This window comes from Lepidochelys olivacea, assembly GCF_965140295.1.
Source record: "Lepidochelys olivacea isolate rLepOli2 genome assembly, chromosome: 1".
Taxonomy (NCBI): Eukaryota; Metazoa; Chordata; order Testudines; family Cheloniidae; genus Lepidochelys; species Lepidochelys olivacea.
In genome coordinates this window covers 254,249,331-254,273,264 of record NC_140411.1, presented here as the reverse complement: position 1 = coordinate 254,273,264, position 23,934 = coordinate 254,249,331, and the positions used below count along the sequence as shown (strand labels likewise).

Below are 23,934 nucleotides of genomic sequence, written 5' to 3'. Positions count from 1 at the left end.
TTCTTGCATCAGGTAACTAGCTGTGTGCGTGACAGATTATAATAAAAGGTAGATTCACACCAGAAGACCAGATATGAACACTCTGACACTTTGGGGAAGTTCAGATCCAAAAATTAATAAATGGGAGTTTTGCCATTAACTTGAATGAAAGCAGGATCAGGCCCAGAGTTGACTAAAGTGTTGAAACAGTGCATTTCAAGTACAGCCCCTTTTTGTATGGTAGAGAGAGGATTTAGATGAATTGCATTGTCTTCTTTATCACAAGCATGTACTCTGATGCTGGTAGATCTTGGAAAAGGTTGTAAAGGTTTGTTACAGCTCTGAGCACTTGGTAGCTAAGCTCAAAACTAAATGAAATAATTCATCCAGAGTCGTCACTGCTTAATTAGAACTGATTTCTGTCCAGTTCTCTCTTCCTCCCAATAAACATTTGTACGTGATTTCCCTGAAGATTTTTTCCCCCTCTATAAAATCAGCTAATGAAAATGCATGTGTTTTGTGTGTATAGCACTGAAGAAAATGAATTTTGCCCTCACTTAGATTTATCAGGCTGCTCAGGCTTTCAATATGTTTTCTAGTTGGTAATCTGTCCTTACTGTCTTTCGCATTACAGAAGCGTTTGATTAACTCTGAAATTTCAGAAGGAGCTGTGGAGTATTGTGGCAGAGATTAATTTGAACAGTTGGAAAAAATTTTATAATAGTCTTTATTTTGCTTCGCTCTGCTGTTTTTCCAAGAGATTTTTCTAATGTTGTGTTTAATTATTTAATGGTAAAAGTACATTTACATACAAATAATGTTTGTTCTTCAACTTGATCAACACATTATTTTCAGCCAGTTCAGGATAGTAGTATCTTGCTCTATTCCAGGGGAAAATATATGGAATTGAATTAATAACTGCTAGAATGGATTCCAAGGGCTTCATGGATCTGTAAATACAGGCAATGCAAACAACAAGTTTTAAACCCTTCAGCTGATTGATTGTGGCAAGAGAGGAAGGGGTCCCAAGACAATGCCAGAAAGAAGCCTGACTGAGAACAAATTGGAGGAGGGTTAAGCTGGAGTTGCCCAAATAAAGTGTTTTTAACTAAGCAATGTTACCACAGGCTGAGCAGAGCGTCCTGTCTGCGTCTTGTCCCTTGGTAATATGGCACTATTTACACCTGTCTGATTAATTTGGTTTGTGTGCTAGTGTTTTCTGTTTGTTTGGAAATGACTTAATAAAATTTTTATACCTAGAATAGGGTCACACACACACCTGCCAGACTGTGTGTGTGTGTATGTGAAACTAAGCATTAGCAACCCCAAATGAATTCACATGTACGGGTGCAAAAGCAGTAGTACTGTTCACTGTATTCTGACAAAATGACACTCACCTCAGTGCACAAAGCCAGCCTATGCAGCACTGAAAGCACCGTCTGTTGGCTTCAGTGCTATTTCAGTGCATGGAGGCCTTGTGCTTGCTGTCTGCCAGGTTAAATTTCAGTCCTCTCCACCTGTTCTCTCTATTCCTGCCGAGAGTATGAATACTCTCTGTGGGGTCTGTATATGGCAGCCATTGCCTGGTCATGTAATAGACACCGTTTAACACGTGTACCAGGCCCTGAGTCCTTGATTATGCCCTAGAACAGCTCTCTGCACTCACTGTTCCAATCACTTAGAGCCTGTGAAAAACCATCTTCATGATGCTCTAAGAGGGCCAGAACTAGGAGAGCCAACTTTTGCCTTATGCTTGCATTGTAGCCATTCATGTAGATACCCTGCCAGACAGAATTTGACCTTTGTTTTTTCATGGCTGAACATGACTTTACCACTCTTCCTCCCCTGAAAACAGTGACGCTGCAGCAGAGTTAAGATGTATATCAGGGTGTTAAGACGCTGCAGAGGCCCTTGCAAAGACTGTTTCTAGAATCTTTCACTCAGATTCTGTCCTATACCAAGATGTGCTTGCACAGAAGGGCAGAGGAAGCCATCAGGGAGCAGGTTCTGCCTCCCTGATTCTAATGGTGCATCTGCTCTAGCTCTGGCCCATTAGTGTAAATAAGAGCAGCTTAGAAGCTGCTCTGACTTGTTTGTGTTTCATTAAAAAAAAAAATCTGAACTCTAAAAGAGAAATAATTCAGAGGACTAATAATTGGAGAAAGGAGGGACCTAGCCAGGGCAAATATATAGGACCTGATTCCCCAGTTTGTTACACCAGTTTTATGGCAGTGAAACAAACCAGACCTATATGGCTAGTGATAAAGCTTATGCTGTTGGAATCTTTAGTCTCCCTCTTGCATATCCCAAGCCAAAGTCTGCTCTCATTTACACGGATATAAATGTAGGTTAACTCTACTGCTTTAGCTGAGAGAACTTGCTTCCTTTCCTACTCCTGCCTTCCCCTACTGGCTAGGTTTCTGATATCCAAAGGAAGACCCTGAGGGCAAATAGCAGAGGTGTGAGGGTGTTTCAAGCTCACCATCTTCACATTCACCTGTATTGTGACAGCACCAACTAATAGCAACATGGGGTTTGCGGGAGCTTTACATTGTTTTCTCAGTACTATTTAAATACTATTAGTTGTTGAAATCTTCTCTGTGATTGTTCTCTGCTGAACAAACACATGAGAGACAGGGTTTGCAACCTAACCGGCCCGCTGACAGCAATTCCCGGCCCCAGGGCAGAACAGTCAATAGCCCCCCCCCCCCCCCCCCATGCATGCACAAGCCGTGCTGGTGCGGCACAGTCTGCCTGACATTTGGGTGGTGCTACGTCTGTGCTGGCTGGTGCCCAGCGAGCTGCCAGCTGCGCCGCTGGGCGCGCTCTTCCAGCATGGCAAGGGCTTTTATATGCCCGCCCAGTAGGGTTGCCAACTGTCTAATCGCGCAAACCCAAAGACCCTTGCCCCACCCTGCTCCTTCCTTGCCACACCGCTGTCCCATCCCTTCTCTGAGGCCCCACCCCTGCTCACTCAATTCCCCCTCTATCTGTCACTTGCTCTCCCCCACCCTCACTCACTTTCACCAGGCTGGGGCAGGATTGGGGTGCGGGATGGGGTGCAGGCTCTGGGAGGGAGTTTGGGTGTGGGAGGAGGCTCTGGGCTGGGGCAGGGGACTGGGGGCAGGAGGGAGTTTGGGCTGCAGGCTCTGGGTGGGAGTTTGGGTGTGGGAGGAGGCTCTGGGCTGGGGCAGGGGACTGGGTGCAGGAGGGAGTTTGGGCTGCAGGCTCTGGGTGGGAGTTTGGGTGCAGAGGGGCTCAGGACTGGGGCAGGGGGTTGGGGTGCGGGCTCTGGGAGGGAGTTTGGGTGTGGGGTGCAGGCTGTAAGCTGGGGCAGGGGGTCAGCACTTACCTTGGGCGGCTCCCGAAAGCAAGCGACCCACCCCTCTGGCAGCGACTCCTAGGCGGGGGACCCAGGGGGTCTCCGTGTGCCGCTGTCCACAGGCACTGCCCCCACAGCTCCCATTGGCCGCAGTTCCCAGCCAATGGGAGACCCCCCTCCCCAGGGACGTGCCAGCTGCTTCCGGGAGTGGCGTGGAGTGAGGGCGGTCAGGGTGCCTGTCTTAGCCCTGCTGTGCTGTGGCCAGGGGCCCCCGGGCCCTTTTAAATCATCCGGGCCCCTGGGAATTGCCCCCTTTGCGCCCCCCCCGACCCCCATTGGCAGGCCTGCACCTAAAGACATACGAAATCTCTGTGAGTGAGAAGGAGTAATGGAGAGAAATCCTTGAGACTGTGGTGCAGTTTAAGGGCCTGGCTTCATTCTGCAACATGAGCACTGCAGTCCAGAAATTGCGAGTAGCGCCAAAATAATGGTGGTGCTTTAAACTGGCCTTAGGGTTCAGTGGCTGAACCAGTTCCCCTCTTTGGCTTAGATTGATTGATTTCACCTGTTGCAGGGCTACTTTCCCACCCCTTTTCATTATTCCTCCTCAGCTCTTTTCACTGGTTGGCTCCTTCTCTGGATTGGAGATTTTAAGTGGGAAGGTGTAACTTGTGACTTTTTTAGAAGCTGCTGTTTAATGCATTCTGTGGGAAGGGGGGCATCAGACGTACTTTGTGTCCTTTTCAATGTACATGGTCACAAAGTTACTCCCAGACTAGCCATGTGTCCGCAAACAGCCTATTCTTTTTATTCTTGAATTTGGCTCAGTCCTGCAGCCCATCCTTTTGCGTGTATTTAAATTGATGCATGTTAATAGTTCCACTGGCCCGTTTGGGATTGCTCTAAGCATTCCTCTACACACAGGTTTGTACGGCTACCACAGTTTGAAACCTGTATAGTTATACCAGTACAACCCTCTAGTGTGGATGCAGTGATACCTGTATAACTGGTATAACCTGTATATTGGCACAAGTTATTCCGGTGAATTTAGGCAAATAAGCTATACTAGTATAAAGCACCTTTAAACTGGTATAACTGCATCCATGCTAGAGGTTGTACCAATGTAATTATTTCAGTAAGATACTAAAATTGAATGTAGACCAAGCTTCATTCACACCGACTGGCCATGGGTTATATGAGTTGGTGTAGTGCTTTGGGACTGCTCATGTACACAGAGTTAAGCATGTGCTTGAGTAATTGCAGAATCAGAGCCATACGGCACATCTACCCTGCAATAAAAGACCCACAGCATGTCCATGGCTGGCCCAGGTCAGCTGATTTGGGCTTGCGGGGCTCAGGCTGCAGGGTTATAAAATTGCAGTGTAGTTTGGACTCAGGCTGGAGCCTGGGCTCTGAGTCACCACAGGTGATAAGATCTCAGAGCCCGGGCTTCACCCGAGCCCAGACATCTACGCTGCTATTTGTAACCCCACAGTCCCAGGCCCGTGGGCCTGAGACAGCTGACCCGGGCTCTAAGACTTGGTGCCATGGGTTTTTTATCGCAGTGTCGACTGTGAGATCTTTGAGGCAGGGAAGGTCACTTGCAGTATGTGTATATCCCCCAGGGTCCTGGTCCTCTTTGTGGCCTATAAGCACAACCACTGTCCAAATAATAAAGTAGTAACCACAGTAATCCTAAATATGTTTGGTTACCTCTACTAAACTCTCCTTTTTGTTTTGTAGAATGAAATGTGTCTAGCCACACAACAGCTTTCCAAGCAGCTTCTTGCATATGAAAAGCAGGTATGTTTGAAAATTCTGTTTGCGAGTCTCAACATTCAGCTGATTAGATGGTGCATATGAAAAGTCTGTTCAAAGGGTAGGATTTTCAAAACGGCTCATCGTTGGCCTGACTCAGGTCCCATTGAAGCCGTTGGGGAAAATTGCCTGTTGACGTCCAAAATGTTTACGTTAGTAAATTAATGAAGATGCAAAGCAGCCTATCCTTGGTATGACCAATCCTTTTAAATAAATCAGATAAACGTTATTCCTTTAGACAAGGAAATTAAATATAAAGTGCATGTATAAAAGTAGTATATTATTTGTACATATATGTAGTACGACATATTGTCTGTATACTGATCTTGTTGACTTACAGTATCAATATATATTTTTATTTTCAGAATTTTGCCTTGGGTAAAGGAGATGAAGAAGTGATATCCACCCTTCATTACTTTTCAAAAGTAGTGGATGAGGTAATTTAAATGGTCTATAGCAATATCATCATGTTCTCTATCTCTTTATCCGTTTGCCTCTGACTGCTACAAAAGGCTAAATTCTGCCTGGCCTTTGTGCAACCAGATAATGGAGGGGAAGGAGTAATAAATCCCACTCACTTTATATAAGCCTTGTGTTGGAATTATTAATAATATTTGAAAATATTAATAAGGGAAACCACCAAACACTAATTTAACCATAAATTCCTTTATTAAATTCAAAGGCCTAAAGGTACCGATACAATTGATCTAACCATGCCTTAAAAGCCTAAATAATAAGCAATTTACTTCAGCCAAACAGTAACAAAACATTTATAAGCATTTGGTCAAGATACTTACAAACAGGCTAATCCCAGCGGTGCTCGGCCCCATATTGGTTGGCTCCAACATGGTCCAACAGGAATTAGCATTGAAGAGTTCACTTTTTATACCCTTTAACAAACAAGTGATGTCATTGCCAATTACTGACTTGAGCTAAAAACCAAATTGAGACAGCTCACCCTTATTTCCAGGCTTAATCCAGATAAGATTTACAATTTCCTTTCTTCCCTCCTTCTTCTCTCCTCCCCTTCTTTGTTGCACCTGGTTCACATAGGACATAACACTGGTAGGTGGGGTGGGAAGGTCCATGTTGGCTCCTTTTAAGAGAAATCCTTTTCCTCTTATTGCCTGTAGTCACCCCATCAGTCAGAGGCCTTCCTTTTAGAAACTTCCCCTTATTTCATTAGTTATTCTTTGAACCAGACATCCTGCCTACTTCATTCCATTTGGCCTTATAACCCATTATTTTTAAGGCCTTCCTTCTACATGCTATTGAGGTCCGTTTTTACAACACCTATAGATTTCCTTAACCAATAAGCTAACTTTCCTTCTTTAATTTGATACGTATCCTACACCAGGTAAGGGTTGGGCAGAGTTGCAACCCCACTGCTCAGGGGAGTGAGTGCAGGGCTGCTACTGGGATGCTCCCAAGTGGAAGCATAATGCTCCAAGTGGGAGAACAATGCCACAGCTCAAAACCCCACTCCCGTATGTGTGAGGGCAAGTAGATTGCATCTCTTAAAGGTGTGCCAATTTGTATTGCTAGGGGAGTGCTGGGAATATTGGCTCAGATCCACAAAGATATTTAGACTCATAACTTCCATTGAAAGTCCTGGTCTTTGTGAATCTGGACCATTCAATCTCTTTGAGGCTCCCCCCTCCCCTCATGCATCATCCTCAATGCAAGGCTATGCCAAATAGGCAGGGGAATTACAGGAGATTCTGAAATGGGTCAAGTATCAACCGGATTGGGCTAGTTTATAGTCTCCTTCTTCTGATAGAAAAGGCCTTTACACTATTAGGCATTAAACTCTGCAATCGGTACCCAGATTTTCCAGGGAAAGGAGCAGCACAAGCAATAGTTAATGAAGTTTCAAATAGTCACCACAAGATGACATAGAATTTTATGCTGTAGGATTCAGCAGGAGTTTGATGGCAAGAGGGTTGGTTCAAATCAGGCTACAGAGTTGAGTACACAGTGCTTTTATTCTCTCCAGGCAGTACATGTCACTGCTAAGGAATGGGAGCATTTTCTAAATATGGCCTCACTGGGCATGAAATTGTGTTTCCCGGGTGGTCTGAGTATCTAGGTACTTGTATGACATTACTGTCGGAGTGGTTTGTTTGGTCTTACGTCATCCCTTCTGGGTTCCACGGGGTCTCTGCTTGTGTAATCAGAAATACACTGGTACCTGTTTGTTTACTTTTAACTTCTGCTTGCCATTAAAGTAAAAAAGCAAAGGGTTGTATTGGGGCCTAATTTAGACAGAATAACAAAACTTGATTAAATAAGCTAAAACATTAGCTTGGGGTAACTCCATTGACTTAATCAAAGTTACCCCAAAGATTAATTTAGCCCTTACTTGCTTCCTGCCATGCCATTTCTTTCTGGTGATCTTTAAAAGATTGATGGCTAAATTGATGGTTAATGTCACACAACAGGCTATCTCAGAACACACTCAAAGCATTGCTCCCTCTTACTGGAGTATAAACAGGTCAAAAATCAACGTTTTCTCCCTTCCAAGGTACAAACAAAGCCCTCCTCTTTGCTGGCTGTTAGTACGGAATCCATTTTGTTGAATCAAGGCTTTTCCTTTTAAGTTGCCCACTCCTTCCTTTCCTCAGCCTCCTGCTAGGCATGTCAGCTGTGCCCCTGGAGTTTACTGAATCCCAGTTATGGCTGCTCTACAGCTACTTAACCCCTCCAGTCTGGTTCCCTGCCTCTGCAGACTTGACAGGAAGAACAGCTTTGAAGAATTTGGCCTTACCTGGCAACTATGCCAGGGATCCAGACAAGTAACGTCCTGGGTCTCAGTGCTCCCTGACAGTATATAGAACATCACATCTTTGGTCTCATCTATGGAACCTTTTGCCAAGCCCCAGCATGATTATGGGCATCCTAGCTGAGCCCAGTCTGATGCTCTCTCCCTGCTGCTATTGACATGGAAAAAGAGACCTCCCCATCCATATATAACAAAATGTCACAAAACTTGTCTTTATGTGCTGGATTACATTCTGGCCTGGATTTTAAAGAGACACCTACAGAAATGCCGGGGGGAGGGAGAGGGAAGAGAGACTTGCCATGAGAGTAAAGCATTTATGAATAGGGTCCTTTATTTGTAATGGTTCCTATTGTGTAAATTGAAATGTATTCACAAATGAAAGGAAAGAGAAGCTCTAGCAGTGGGAAATGGTCCTGACTCTGTTGTGTGGAACATTAACAAAGAACGTGGTTAATAGAGGCTAATTACTAACGAAATCTAATCAAAGGCTCAAGTGTGAAGGAACTGAAATGCTCTTTGAATCCTTTAAAAGGATCAGGCAAGGATTAAATTAAGCATTTAGGCTGACATCCTTATTAACCATGCACATCTTGAGTAAACAAGCTTTGGGGATTGGAGAGCGTAGTACCCTCTCACCCAACCCACTGAACTCAGGTGCAGAAGCCGTGGCCACTGCTATGGTGTGTGGGCTGTGGTAGCAGCTGTAACACACTGTGACACTCCTTCCTACCTATGTGGCTTTTCCCTGGATCACTGCTCCGGGACTTGCACTGATTATTGAATGGTTCTACTTATCTCCTCCATAGACCATCCCTACACCCTGTTCCATGCATTAAAGAAGATGACAATGAGTTTTTAATTTTTATTGTAGTAGCAGCCTAGCAGTTTGTCACACATCATAGCCCCACTGTGCTAGGCATTGTACAAACACAGAACAAAAAGACAGTCCCTGCCTCTAAGAGCTGATAGTCTAAGAGTTTGTCTACATGGGAAAGTTTTTACAATAAGGGTTAAACATAGACAGCTCCTGAGTGAATCAAAAAAAGAACTTTTGTGTGTGGGTGCAAAGCAGTTTGTGCCGAGAAAACTAAAGTTAAACTGAAAAATCTTGCCGTGTAGACAAGCCCTTAAGTATAAGATGGAGACAACAGGTAAGTACAACAGACAGATGGGAAACACAAGGTAATAGTGATCAGAGTATGATTATGAACCATATGACCACGGGTGGTTGTAGCACACCTGCTGCCCAACCATTGTTGAGTTTCATTGGGAGTCAGTTTCCCTTCCCCCTTCACTCCAAATGACAGTGGGGGAAAGACATATTTTATAGAATCAGTGTTCATTTTATCAGTGATTAAATCACTCTCTGCCTGATCTTGCAGTCCGTATTCAGGCAAAACTCCCATTGCCTTCAATAGAGAGGGTTGCATAAATCAAGAGTGTAGAATCCATTGACCCCAATAGGAGCTCAGCACTTATTAAAATCAGGAGGTGCTTAAATGTGGCTTTTAGAAGTCTAACTCGCTGCTGCTTTTTTTTTTTTTTTTAAATATTGGCCTTAATCCATTTCCCTCCCCCACCCCAAAAAGGGGGTAAAATCAATCCAAATAAATAAGAAAATATTGATAAAATGTGAATTTTAAAAGTATAAAGAACAACACTTTTTTACAATTTAATTTGAAAACTGAGACTAAATGAACTGAGTTAATGTTCAAGGAAGTTTTTCTTTTTGTTTGTGCAAGGTGGGCATACTGTGCCAGGTGCAGCCCAAGTGAGAAACCAGTATTTACCCAGTAAATAGCATGGTAGTAAACTTTTTGCTTCAGAGCCTCTCCTTGAGCAGGACTAATTTGTGCGGTCCTGGGGAACTGTTAGAGATTTACCACTGTCAGTTTGTGTTGAAGCTGTTAAAATTGTTGATGACTACAGATCTGATCCAGTTCCTAGCACAGTCAGTGGCAGACTTTCCATTGACTTCAGTGGCAACTGATTTTGCATTATATTCAGTAGTGCTATGCCTTCAGTTTCCAGAGCAAAATGCTTAAAACCAAACAGTATTTGAGTCAACCCAAATTAGCTCAGTACTTATTTGTTTGTTTTTGATGGGTTTTTAATACCTCAGGTAACCAGGTTTCTAGCCAAATTATTATTATTTATTATTATTATTAATTAATGACACCTAGTCTTTCTGAGGTATTCCCTCCATCTGGGATCAGAAATATCATACGACCACCACGCCTGGCATTATTTGGCCCAATAACTAGTACCCTGAGAAATTTTTAAATCCCAAGAGAAATGTAATCACAAATCCTTTAAATACACCTGGAGAGACAAGATGGATGAGGTAATACCTTTTATTGGACCAACTTCTGTTGTGGAGACATGGTAGTTGTGAGTGGTGTTGTCATTCTGGTGAAAGAATTCTTCTACTTCTCCACTTGTTAGTATGGTATCAGGTTCTGAGGTAGGGCAGAAGTTCAGTCCCTTAGAGCATAGATAATGCAGCTCCAGTGTGGGTTAGTCTTGGTTAATGTTTGGGTGTCGTGAAGTGTCCATGTGGTGGGTACTGGTGCCATGGTTTCTCCCAGTGGTGTGTTCTGTTGTTGTGGAGTACCTGTAGTTGGTTCCATTTTTTGTTGTTCTGCTGGGTGGCTGTCATCAGTTGTTGTGGTTTTTTTATAGTTGTTTTGGATTTCTTGCATGATTTCCAAGTAACTTTACTGGTTTTTTTAAACTCCAGTGTGTGAGAGCCTGTGATGATTTCTCATTTGAGGTGGTCCCTTCTGGGGCACATGAAGTGCAGTAAATGGTTCCTCAGTTTCTCTGAAGTCTATTTGCAGAGCTGTTCAGCATATTTGCAGTTGTGTGTAGTGGTCACACGGTTATAGAAGGTGAGACCTCTGGGGATGCTTTTTCTTCATGTTACGGAGTTTCCATTTCAGATGGCTAAATTTGATATCTTCCATTGTATGCAATGTAGTTGTAATAACAATAATAAATATTGTTTTAAATATTTAAGTAAATTGTTTTTAAATGTTTTAAATAAATATTGTTTACCCACCTTGTCTCTCTCAGATCCTTGGGCTGACACAGCTACAAGTACACTGCAGACAGGCATATATGGCTCACGGGCTGATAACTCTGTGGTACTGTTGCCTCTGTAGTACTCTATGCACAGTGCAGTATTTTAGATCATTTCTCTCCCTTTCAGCTTAACATTCTCCATTCTGAGCTGGCAAAACAGCTTGCGGACACAATGGTTCTCCCAATCATACAATTTCGAGAAAAAGATCTTACGGGTAAGTTTTGGTTAGATTCCAAATTGCTGTCAACCCATAACTTTTGATGCCTGGTATATTTCGTTGTAAGCTGTTGACTATTTATCAATTTGTCATTAAGAAACTTGTTTTTGTATTAATTGGCAGAAAAATCTGATATTTTCTTACTTGCTGCTAGACTGAGCATTTTTGATCAGACATAAATTTGTAGAAGTCCAGCACACATGCTACCTATTTTAAAATACAAGGCCACATTCTCCACCGTGTGGTCTATTTTTATACTAATGTGACTTAACTGAATTCAGCGGTGTCATACTTGCATAAAGCTGGCGGAGTGCAGTGGTGCACCAGGCTTGTGAACATCTGAAAGGAGAGGTAGTATTAACCCTACTGTGAGAAAACTGGGTTTGAAAAACAGGGGCAGGATTTTTCTGACTACAAAGCATACCTGTTTTCCTCCTGTTTAGGCAACTCAACCCTTTTAACTCTGTGCCACCCATGGAAATATCCAGATGGCAGGATGGCACAAAATTGGAAATTCCTTGCTCACAGAGCAAAATAACAGTGCAAATATTTGGAATAATTTTGAAAGCAAGGGGCTGTGCAAGTTCAGAGAGAGTCTAACCAGCACATGCAAGAGAAGCATAAGATTTTATTGACTCTATCTCAACTTTCAATAATAATAATAATAATAAATAGTTCCCAGGCTCAGCTCCCCTCAGAAGGCATTTAGGGGCCTACATTTGTTTGAACTGGTTTTACTGGAAGAGAAAACAACTGCAGTATAATTGTGAAAGAAAACATGCTTTGGAGAAATGATGATTTTCAGCTCGTTTCATTTCCATACATCACTATAGAGCAGTTAAGACTATGATGACATGAATGGGCCTGTGGTAGGTGTCCAGACAAGAGGCACATAATGTCCAAATACCAAGATCTTTGTCCTGCAAATGCTTTCATATCTGCTTAACTTGCTCACTTGATTTCAGTGAGACCACTCACATGCTTACAGTTAAACACGCATGTAAGTGTTTGCAGGGCTGGAGCCTAAGGGGTTACATTTTTCTATTCTGCTCTTATATGTGTTCATCATAGTATCTGAGTGCCTTTCAGTAGTGCATTAGGCAACATGACTAATATCTGTCACATGTTTGTTCTCATCCTGTTCCCAGGGGGAGAAGCGTGTATGCACAGCAGAGTGTCTTGTTTTTAATTAACACATTCACACACAATGCTATATATTTGTGTCAGAGAAGGGAAGGTAAAAGAAAAGGCACCTTGCACTTGGAGCAGAAGATGGTGAGGTTTGTGGTGGTCTTTAGTTCCTGGAGGAGTTCATTCCATAGTCTTGGGCCAGCCCCTCAGAAAGCTCCTGTCTCTCTTCATACCGCTGGCCGTGTGTGTGTAATTTGCACCCAAAATTTCAAATCACCTCTGCCCTTGTTCATAGGCGGGGAGAGGGCCAGGAGATATCTCTCATCCCCACTATCTAAAGCCCCAGAGGTGTCAAGAACCCAAACTCTCTCCCCATTCTGTGGATGCCAAAGTCCCATCTATCACCTGTCCAGCTGCCAAAATCTCTTGCTTCCCCACCAAGAGCTTCCCAAGGGCAGCTATGCATTTTCAGTACAGAAATCTGTGGCCCACTGAAAATTTGGTGTAGGATAAAATTAACTAATAATAATAATACAAGCAATTCTCTACTTACAGCCTTATTTTTCATATTTGATGCAATAAAAACCTCCATGTACTAGTTTATGTGAAGCTGCCTCAGAATTCCCACTCTCTTACACTAGAGGGATGCAGACACTGGGGGAGGCCTTGAACTATAGCACAATTTTGGTCTAGCTCATCCAAGAGCACATGGTACCTTGGTGATAAACACAAATCCTGCAATTTCTCTCTAAGCTTTTCACAGTTTCCTACTGGGTATTCTTACTGAAGAGATTAATGCAAGTTATGGTGCCCAGGGAGGGGGCAGTGAGAGCAGCACCTTTGAAAATCAGCTTATTTACTTTCCTCGCCCCAATCAGAACATTTTGCCCAGTATCTTTAATATTGGCCCCAACCCAGCAATCGCATCTACATTGATGTCACTGTGGCTCTGCAAAGGCACAAAGGTCTGCCTGATTAGGTCTGATCCAGTTACAGGATCAGGGCCCTAGTTCATATGCTGTGGCAGTCACTGGTGGGTACACAGCTTTGTGTGTGTCATTTAAGCACTGGCAATATGTTGTTCAAAACAGCAGATTTTTTTAGGCAGAGTACAGCTCCTCTTTGGTAATGGACAAAGTGACCTGCGGGTTCCTTGTATAAATTACACCTGTACATACGGGATCTTTTTCCATATTCAGAGCTTGTACAGTAAAGGAAGTTTATCTAAATCTTACCTATCTGCATGTACAGGTGCTTTCTCCCATGCTTCCTTTCCTGAGGTCCCAGCAAGGGACCAGCAGTGGAGGAGCATCATGTGACCAAGTGGTACGTCGGTGGAAGAGAAGTAGTCCTTGCAGTAAGGAGGGAAGTGGATCAGTAAAGTGAATAGTAATGTAAAGCACAGCAGAGCATGAGGGTGGAAATTACTTATATTGCAGTTGACCCCCACAAAGGCCCAGTTAGGATTGGGAACTCATTTGCGCTTGCCTTGAGGTGTGTATAATTTAATTTAAGACAAGACCCAAATGGATGAAACAAATGGGGCATGGGTGATGCTAGAGGCTCATTGCAAATATTTTGTAAGTGCTGCTCTTCGTTTATTATTTTCAAGACACGAACATAAATTACACATTTCTATTTGTAGGAATAAAATGACGGAGGCAACTGACCTTCAAGTACCTATAAAGAGAGTTAGTTTTGTTGTGATTCTGCTTGAATAAGGAATGTATATAGCACTCTCTTCATTCTGAAGTGTTGACTTTTTCTATTTCAGAAGTAAGCACTTTAAAGGATCTTTTTGGCCTTGCTAGCAATGGTATGTTTCATATTTTTGTTCGTTTCTAATGGCATGCACTAATTATATCACCGGAGACATGTTGTGTGTATACCCATGCCATGATGCTGAAAATGTTTCTTGTTTCCAGAACATGATCTCTCCATGGCAAAGTATAGCCGATTACCGAAAAGAAGAGAAAATGAAAAGGTAAAAAAAGGCTTATAGTTTGGTTTTTAATGTACGGAAAGTTTTTAATCAGCGGCTCTGCCTACATATTCATTTTTAACTACAGCGTTAGCAAATGTACAAACTTCTGGGTTTTGTGGATCGAATCCACAGTAGCTCAAGACTCCCAGTGATTGACTTTTGAGTCAGCAACAAAGCTTTTAGGCCTCCGTTGAGAAAGGTACTGAAGCATGTGCCTAACTTGAAGGAACTATTTACATGTTTCAAGTAAGTCACGTTGTGCTGCTTCTTGGGGCACCTAGGGCTGTGAGTCAGCCTCTGTGTCACACATGTGCTTAAGCGTTTTGTTGAATTTGAGGCCATAAAGCAGCAAGGGGAACTGTAAGGATGACTTTTTCACGACAGAAGAAATCCAAAATGACCACAAAGATTTTTATAGGCCTTCTGCTGTAAAACCCATGTGTCTACCAATCTTCTATGGGGTGGATGCTGTACTAGAGGATTATTGATGCAGTGTGTTTGTACCTGAAGTGATGTAATAATGCCGTATATCTGCTGTGCTTAAAGGACTACATTCTCCTCTTCAGTGTGCCTGCCAGGTCTTTGGATATTGATTCTCATTCCACCTCCAGCACATGGAAGTGATGTCAATGGGACCGATCCTGCATTCTTTGCACACCCAAGCCTCCCCCTCAGTACAAAGTGTGCAAAGAATATAAGATTGCACCAGTAGGGGACTTGACACTTTTAGAGAGATCAGAAGATCATTTAAGGGATCTGCATTATAGATCAGAATGCAATGTTTAGCTCCTGTATCGGATGTATGTGCTTGGACATACAGCAGACTGTGAGTTGTGCCCAGAATTATTAGTTCTATGAATTACACACATATAGGACCAGGTTCTGATCTCCGCTACAATGAAATTACTCCAGACTTACGCTGATGTAACTGAAGTCATAACCTGAAGCTTACAATTTAAAATATGTAGTAGTTGTACTATTTATAGCTCAGAGACCTGCTTATAGGCTTGAAGAGAGACAAGGTGAAACTTCTTTTGGTGAGAGAGACAAGCTTTCGAGCCACACAGAGTTCTTCTTCAGGTCCTCGAAAGTTTCTGTCTCTGACCAACAGAAGTCAGTCCAATAAAATTTATTACCACAACCCCTTGTCCCCTTAATACCCTGGGACCGACACAGCTATAACTACCCTGCATACATCAATTAAAGTTAGAGAGGCAGTTAAATATGTTGCCAGGAAGAGCCTATATTAAATGATTTAATTAATTGTTTTACTTCTAATGCTTGTTTTTATCTTGTCATGGAGATATTGTTTTCCATAATAAAAAATAAGTATTTAATGATGACATTAAATTAATCAGTAAATGATCCGGATATATCCATAACATGATTCTGCATTGCATGACTGCCAGTTTTAAAGTTCTGCACACATTTTTATTCAGCTAAAGACAGAAGTAGTAAAGGAGGTGGCAAATGCAAGGAGGAAGCAGCATCTTTCATCATTACAGTATTACTGTGCCCTGAATGCTCTGCAGTACAGGAAGAGAATTGCAATGATGGAACCTATGCTAGGATATACACAAGGACAGGTATGTACAGTAAAGCCAGGATAGTGGAAAAATGTCACTTAAAGGAATATGTCTCTGGGATATGCAAGACATTTTGGCATAGAAGGAGTTGTGGCAGCTGACATATGAAAATATGGAAAACCTTATTCAGAAAGTCTCCTGTTAAAATGTTGTGCTGCCATTTTTATTCTTTCTGTGTGAACCTGTAGATTTCCTCTCTGTATTCAAACGACGTGCATATTGAGCCAAATTTTGCAAGGCAAATTTTGCAAAGCAAAGTTGTACTTTATTTATGGTCAAATAGTTGGACATTTAGCTACTCATAAATATACTACTTTAAAACACACACAAAAGCAAAATCAGCACATTCTAGGCTGAACGGTATGGACACTAAACTGTCATCACAACAAAATTTACTCCCATGTCATTGTTCACTTTGTGCTTTTATAAGCTCACCTGTGTGACAGTTTACTTCACAGCATGAGATATTCAGCATGCTGATGAGGAGTCTCGTGTGAACAGGAACTGGAGCATGTGTTGGACAGTAGCAGAGTGAGTGTAGTCAAGTGGGTGGAGCACGAGGCTAGGAAATCCTATACACTATTCCTTGCTCAGCCACATTTGCTATGTGGCTTTGGCCAAGTCTCTGTCTCAGTCTCCAAGTCCATAAAATGTGGCAGTACTACTAAAAACCTACTGCCCAGGAGTGTTGGGAGGATTAATTGATTAATATTTGTACAGCACTTTGAGGGCTCTATGTTAAGGTCCGTTTACACTTCCAGAATGATGTAAAGGGTCCTTAATGTAAATGAGAACCAGGACCTGAAACTACTGAGTGTAAATAAGTCTACGCCGGAGGTTCCCAAACTGTGGGGCATGCCCCCCTAGGGAGGCATGGAGGAACGTTGTGGCGGGGAGGGCAGGAAGTGCCACTCAGCTCCGCTCCTGGCCCCGGCCTCCATCCCCGCACCTGGGGCCTCGCCCCTCTTACCCATGTCCGCATCCCTCCCAGAGATACAGCCCTGCTACCGGCCCCAGCTCCGGAGGTAAGGGGGGGGTCGCGAGGTAAAAAGTTTGGGGACCACTGGTCTGTGCAGTATTATCTAGTGAGGGGGAAACCACAAAAAGCACAAATAAAGATCAAGTAGTTCAGGGCCTTCTCTGCAATTTATACACACTGCTTTAGTCTGCAAAACTGCTGGAAATCTCATGAGAACAGGCCTTTGCATGATATTTCTGATGCTTCATACTTCCACTTGGGACAAAAATCGAGTGGATCTGTTTCTTCACTCTCCTGTTCTTTGCATAATCATCTCTACCTGTGCAAAAGGGATGTAACATAAGAATTCTCTGTCCACTTACACCAGTAGAGGGAGTTTACTCCCTCTTGGGACAGGTGTCAATCACAGCAGGAGAAGACTGCACTGATTTTCCCCAGCTAAAATCAAATGATGCTCCCTCTTCCTGTCTAGAGAGAGTAGTGTTTTCTCACAGTTCCCCCTCCCAGGCTGGTGCAGCAAGTGCTTCCCTTTCTTTTTCAATCTACTTTAACCACTGATGTCACTGCAGAGTAACATAAGGCATTCCCACTTATCTGCTTGTATGGAAACAAAGTGCCAAGCTGAAATCCTGGACTTTGGATGCCCTACATAGTAATGCCTTGTTACTGTGGGAATGCAAAGTGCCAGGCCAGCCCGAAGCCAACTCATATACATACATAAGAAGCTGTAAAGTGCCTATCAGTCTTTGTACTGTAAGTTGTCCATATTAATCAGTCTGCTAAAATGTGTGTGCCTTGTGTTTCATGTTTCCAAAGAGAAGGTGAGGATGAGGCTTAGCATATTGGAAATAATTTGGAGGGAGGAGCAACTGTTAGTGTCTATATGCAATAGCTGCTTCTTCCTATGCATGGAGGTGGGAGTAAGATAAGATACGGGATCTAATATGAACCAATAGTTAATGCATGAATGGTGTTTTATAGGTTTCCATCTAACTCAAGAGCCACTAACTAAAATAACCTCACTGAACTCTTCTTGGGAAGGGTAGTCGGTCAGAATGGGTAGGGTTTGTTTTCCTTGCCCCTATCCATTTCTTCCTTGGCATTCGTCTGGTTACGCTGATTAAGAGCACAGATGCTAGGGAGGATCATCTCAGGCCAGGTCAACACTAGGAGTACTTTGGGGGTCTGGCTATATGGGTATCCTATACCTGCAAAGCACTCCTAGTATGGACACAGCTTATACTAGCAAAACTGCGCTTTTACTGATAGAGCTTGTTCCAGCCCTCCCCCGCCCCCCTCCCCCAACTGCATGTACAGTAGGGGGCATTTGCCGCCACAGCTATGTTGGTCATGGATCACACATCTTTACATCCCTGACTGGCACGTAATTAGGTTCTTCACAATGCTGACAAATCTGGTGGATGGAAGAGGGGTGACATGGTTCTTTAGGCCAGTTAATAGCGTTAATATTAGTAATTTGACTGTCAGTGGCCACTAACCCTCATGTTTGGGGGGGAAGAGGTAGGAAGGGAGAGGTTGGTGTTTCAATAATGCCTTAGATTCGAATGGCAGTCTGTGACATCAGTCACCACAGGATCATGTTAGGCACCTGCCCCACCATCCATTATTTGATTGACAAACCTTTCTTAGATAATTTCCAGAATACCCTTATTATATTTTTCAGATTAACTTTTTTAAGAAGGGAGCAGAGATGTTTTCCAAAAGAATGGACAGCTTTTTATCACCAGTTTCAAACATGGTTCAAAGGTAACACAACACCTAGGTTTCAGTTTGATTTTCTGTATTTATTTGTGTTAAATTCAAGCAAGATTACTAACGTCCTGCCGTGCCTGGCTGGGGGCTTGCCCCACACAGGGCCCAGTCCTGCAGTCCTTACTCAGGAGAGGAGTTCCACCAGACGGCTGCAGGGTTGGGCTCAGACTAACAGAGTTCATTGGGTTTTGTTTTTTTTTTAATTTCATTTGCACTTCACTGTGTGAAAGAACAGATGGGTAGGGAGGGGTGTGTGTGTGTATAAAAGGAATATACTATCTGTGCATTGCAGGGAATACGTGCATAGCAGAGCCAGAGATTTTTTTTCAATGGCAATTGAGGATCTTCGGAATAAAGCCCAAATACTGTGCTGTACATTAAATAAGATCGTAAGCCCAATTTTTTAAATCTGGGTACCTTTAATAAGGACATCCAAAACCCCATCTTTCGACACACAGATAAGCATTTAGGAGCATAAAGAGGGTAAATAAACACCTAATTCCCTTCATGAGCACAGAAATTCGGGAGTTGAGCACCTGTGTTTGAAAAGGGTGTCCTGTATGTGATGTCACTGAAAAACTTTTAAATGGGGAAAAGTGTAGTCTAAACCAAAAAAAAACCCAAATCATTTTAATAGCATTGTTTTATGTAATCTGTATTGTTTGATTTCTGTTTTTTAATAGTTTAGGACCTGATGTAAAGCCCATTTAGTATTAATGAATATTAATATTATGGTAGTGCCCAAACTCAGGATCAGGGCCCCATTATGCTGGGTACTGAACAACCATAGAAGAAAGACAATCCTTGCCCTAGCTATCTTAGAGTCTACATTGAAATTGGTGGGTGTCTTTCTATTGAGTTCAGTGTGCTTTGGATCAGGCCCTTACTAAATATTTTCCCAATTTTGTCCTTACGCCTTTGGCAAACATTTTGTTTCTCCTTGCATTTCTAATGGAGATGGAAATTGGTTTTTTTATAATTAATGCTCATGAGACCAGAAGTTGACAATGAAATCCGAACTTACAGACAGTCCTGAAAACATTTTAAAGCTTACAGTCTGACTGGGACAGATTAGAGAAAGCACTAAACAGACTGTTAGGTGGGACATTAGATTGTAAAGGGCAAATAACGGTTCCATTTTTTTTAACAAAAGCATATCCAAATCCCTGCCTCTTCTGGGCGTGGTGGCCTTCTAAATATAAATTCATGTGAGAGCAAAGGTCATAAATAACCTGGAATATGTACCAGAAAGGAGTTACCGTACCAGAAAGGAGTTACCGTACCAGAATTGACCAATGTTTCATGTACTCTGGTATCTTGAATGTGATAATGTCCAATGCCAGCTGGTTCAGGGGAAGGAATAAACCCCCTACAATGCACTTGCCCAACTGTTTTATACTATCCCAAGATTGGAAAATTTGTTCCTGATCCCAGCTGGCAATCAATCCTCAGGCTTCAGGGCATAAGTTGATAGTCATAGTTTTATCCACAGTCGTGCAATTGCAGCTGTTATTCTTGTTCATAGAAGTGTCTAATTATTTTTCAGTTTCACTAGGCCATTCTCTTGAATAAAATCCTGCAACAGTGAGTTCTCTTTACAGTTTGCACAAAAGTATTTTCTTTTTCAGCTTCAATTTTGCTGCCTCTAACTTCCAGTGAGCACCCTTCTTGTTTCTGGACTGTTCAAAAGGCATATAAAAGCACATGACTGGCTTTCACTAAACTGTTCCTTATTTTATGTACCTTTTTCCTACTTTGACTTACTTTTATCCTTTCCACATTAAACAGTCCTTACAAAGATGCCCCCCATATGCTTCAAATCGTTCATAGACTAAAGTTCATTTTTTAAGCTCCCCAGCAATAGCATGTGCCTTCTGTTTATGAGATGCCAGAATGTTTTGTCTATATACAGTAGATTTGTTTATTCAGGGCACTTTTCACACTCTAGTTAAGACCATAGAAACATGTTACAGAGTAGGCCCGGGTTTCCCAAAGGCCAGTGGACACTCCAGTGAGGAAGCACAAAGGACTAGCTGGAAGCAGATAGGCAGATGGGACTCTCACTTGTGCTCCAGAGTCTCAGCTTTCATTTAAAAAAAAAAAAAAAAAAGCTCTAGCTGGGTGTGATTGTGAATAGAAGCTTGAGAACACAACCCAAGTGTAACCAGTGCAGTGGTGTCTGCCTGAGTGTGCAGAGAGTATGAAACAATACCTTGAAGAGGCATGAATGGCACTGTTCATCTCAATGTGTTGCCAAGATGCAAACGGTGATACTTTTAAATAGCAACACTGTTAACTATTTGAGTGATCAAAGCGTATTAAAAAAAAAAAAGGAAGGAATCATCCTACATCCTCTGAGTGATCCATATTTTTGGTGCCACAAGTGGGTGGACTGAGGAGATGCCAGCCTTTCTCTCCCAACCCACCCTGCAGGTAGAGTGGAGAGAAGCCCCAGGAGCCCCACTGAAAGGAAGCTCAGCCTGAGGACCTACAGAAACTCCATATAGGAGAGATGTTTTGTTAGAAGAAAAATATCAATGTTGCCTCAATCACTACTGTTAAAAAAAATCACTAAGCAACACTGTTCTAAATATAGAAAGTAATGTTCTGTTTCCTGTTTAAATGTAATTTAAATAATGTTTTCAAGCATCTTGTATCCAATATTGACTGTCGTTCCTTACACTAAAAAGCTGACACATTTTAAAATACAATCTAACTTCATTAAAATTCAAATCTATCACTCAGCCTTTAACCTCACATTGTAGGACTGAAGGGAGCACAGCTGGTTTTATTTTTCTGGGGGTTGGGGCGGCACGGCTTTTCAAAGTTGGGAAGTCCTGGAAATGAGCCATTGCAAAGCAGAGCTGTAACACTACGTAAGAATGAATATGCCTTTAGTCAGTCAGATCCTTCCTAACCTGGACTAAAATGCAATGTTCTCCATCCAGGTTACTATCACTGCTATGACCCCAAAAGAACAGCAACAACTACAGGAGCTATAAAGTTTAGTCTCCCAAGCAGCAGATCAAGTCTGTAGGGTTGTGGTCTCAGTAATGGAAGAACTGGCCCCAAATGCAGTTGAAGCAGCTTGCTGTCTGGCTCAGGTAGGCAGTCGCCAGCTCTATGGGTGCCATATTTCATGTGCGCTGTAGGGTTACTTTGAGTATTTGTTATGCCTTTGAAGCATTAAAGGAGCTGCTGCTGCCTGACACATTCAGAGTTTCACACGCAAGCTGTGAGGGGAATCCCAGCCAACAGAAGTCCCAACATTCCAATAAGCATAAATTATATGTGCAGGTCCAGATGATTTTCTTTTTGTAAGCTAAGTGACAGAACTATTTGATACCTCCTTCTCTTGCCTCTCCTTGCCATCTGTTGGATGCAGGCAGTGACTCCTGGGGGGCTTGGAAAAGTGAGTAGGAAAAATCTGATGTTTCGTGCTGTTATAGTTTATCTGAAAGGAGGGGAATGTCTTCTAGCATATTGTCCTTGCAAGGCACCTACCCAGATCCAGAAGGCTGACTATCCGGTCTAATATCTTCAGCCTATGTTTTGAAAACCGCTTTCTGTAGCTGAAAAAGGAAAGAACTTTTCCTTCATTCCATCTAGCCGGAGTCTCGCTCTTGGGGGAGTGAAATGACACAAGTATTGGGACACTCCTCTGTAATTCCGGGTTCATAATTCTATTAGCGGTAGAACCTGCTCTCACCTCTTTTCTTGTTAGGACAATCAGAGTAACAACGGCATAGGTCATGTATAGCTATACCTCCTTTTTCCATTTGAGGGCCTCAGCAGATCAGAAGGCTGCTGGGTGTTTACAGATTCCCACTTTCCCAGCAACAGCTACCAAAACATCAGAAGGCCACAAAGGATTGAAAGTCCCATTTTAGCAACCAACCCTATTATAATGGATCCCCTTCTTTCATTTTTCGTAGAAGACTGGCTTAAATAGGGACCGTTTTGGCCCTGAATGTTATTAATAGTGCTCCATAATATACCTTTTTCTTAATACAAACTGCTTCCTTCTTTCCTATTCTGAAAACAGTGACCTTCCTTGTCCATTATTTTAGAACGACACTGTGGTTAGAATGTCAGCCCCCGCTGCTGCCTCTGAGGAATAGCCTGTACTAGGAGAATTCTCAGTGGAATAGGGCTGGCAGACTGCAGGATCAGGAACCAGAGGGTGCAGGAAGGTGATGTAAAGTCACCTTGTTCCCCTTCTCCCCAGGTGAGCTGAATGCTGTTGTAGTTCACCTGGGGATCGAGCCCATGGTGTCTCACTTTTAGCTAACCACCATTTGTATAACCGGGGAAGCATATCATCAAACTTACTCTGTCAGTCTTTAAGGCTTTTTTAAAATAGCCAGCACCACACAAGGGCATGCAGACCCACAGTCACTTCCTGACTGAGCCCAGAATGGCTCTTTGGGCAGGAGGGATGTCTGGCCAAATATGAGCTTCTAACGGAGGCATTGCAGAGGCAGGACTTCTAGTCTAATAGCACGTCTGATTGGTTCCTCAGGTCACGGAAACCTGTCAAAATGTTGCCTTCTGATTGGCTCAAGCATTAGGACTAAAAAGAAGGTATAGAGGTAGTCTACTAGCATTTATTGACACAGACCTCTTAGCTCTCTTTTCACATTAGTACAGGCAGCATCAGTTAATGTGAATTTACTCCAAAGCTGAAAATGCATAATAGTGAGACTGTGGATCCATGTTTGTTCAGCACTGTAAGAGTGTCTGTTGTTGCATCCGTGTATTTTTATTTCTCCAGGTTGAATTCTGTACTTTGAGATCCTTTTGCAGTTACCATTCACCACAATGGGAGTTACACAGGGACATGAAGATGGATTTGGGTTCTGCTTGTTTAATTCTAACCATGTCTGCTTTCTAAATCATATCACTGTGGAAGATTTTATTATTTTAAACTTGTTACAGAAGTGAAAGACTTGATTTCACTGCACTGGAAGGGACACTGTCAAGAGGAAAATAGAAATTAAAAAAAAATCTTTTTCATGTTTCCAATAATAGTGTTGCAATGGAAAGAATTTTTAAAATCTGATATACTTCTCAAGATTTATGCTGCTAAATTCCCTTTTTCCATTTCTTTAATATGAATCTAGAATGATCAGACTTCTGTTTAGTCTGTGTCACTTTCTGGTTTTCTTGCACTAACTAGTACGACGGGATTAGGGTTTCCGGTAAGCAGGGGAATGTTTGAACCCATTCTGCCCCTCCTGTTTACAGTGATTTTTAAAAAAGTCTATTCACAAGAGGT

At 42.5% G+C, this 23,934-nt stretch overlaps 1 protein-coding gene across 2 annotated transcripts in view; it reads left to right on the top strand.

Moving 5' to 3' along the window:
- Positions 1–23,934, top strand: part of APPL2 (adaptor protein, phosphotyrosine interacting with PH domain and leucine zipper 2) — a 57,384-nt gene that overhangs the window by 16,080 nt on the left and 17,370 nt on the right. For both annotated transcript variants that reach the window (XM_084611026.1, XM_084611027.1), the window contains exons 3-9: positions 5,045–5,104; positions 5,485–5,556; positions 11,113–11,200; positions 14,109–14,150; positions 14,260–14,318; positions 15,758–15,904; positions 18,568–18,650. In XM_084611026.1, coding sequence (XP_084467152.1) covers positions 5,045–5,104; positions 5,485–5,556; positions 11,113–11,200; positions 14,109–14,150; positions 14,260–14,318; positions 15,758–15,904; positions 18,568–18,650 — 551 coding nt within the window. The remainder of the gene's footprint in view (positions 1–5,044; positions 5,105–5,484; positions 5,557–11,112; positions 11,201–14,108; positions 14,151–14,259; positions 14,319–15,757; positions 15,905–18,567; positions 18,651–23,934) is intronic.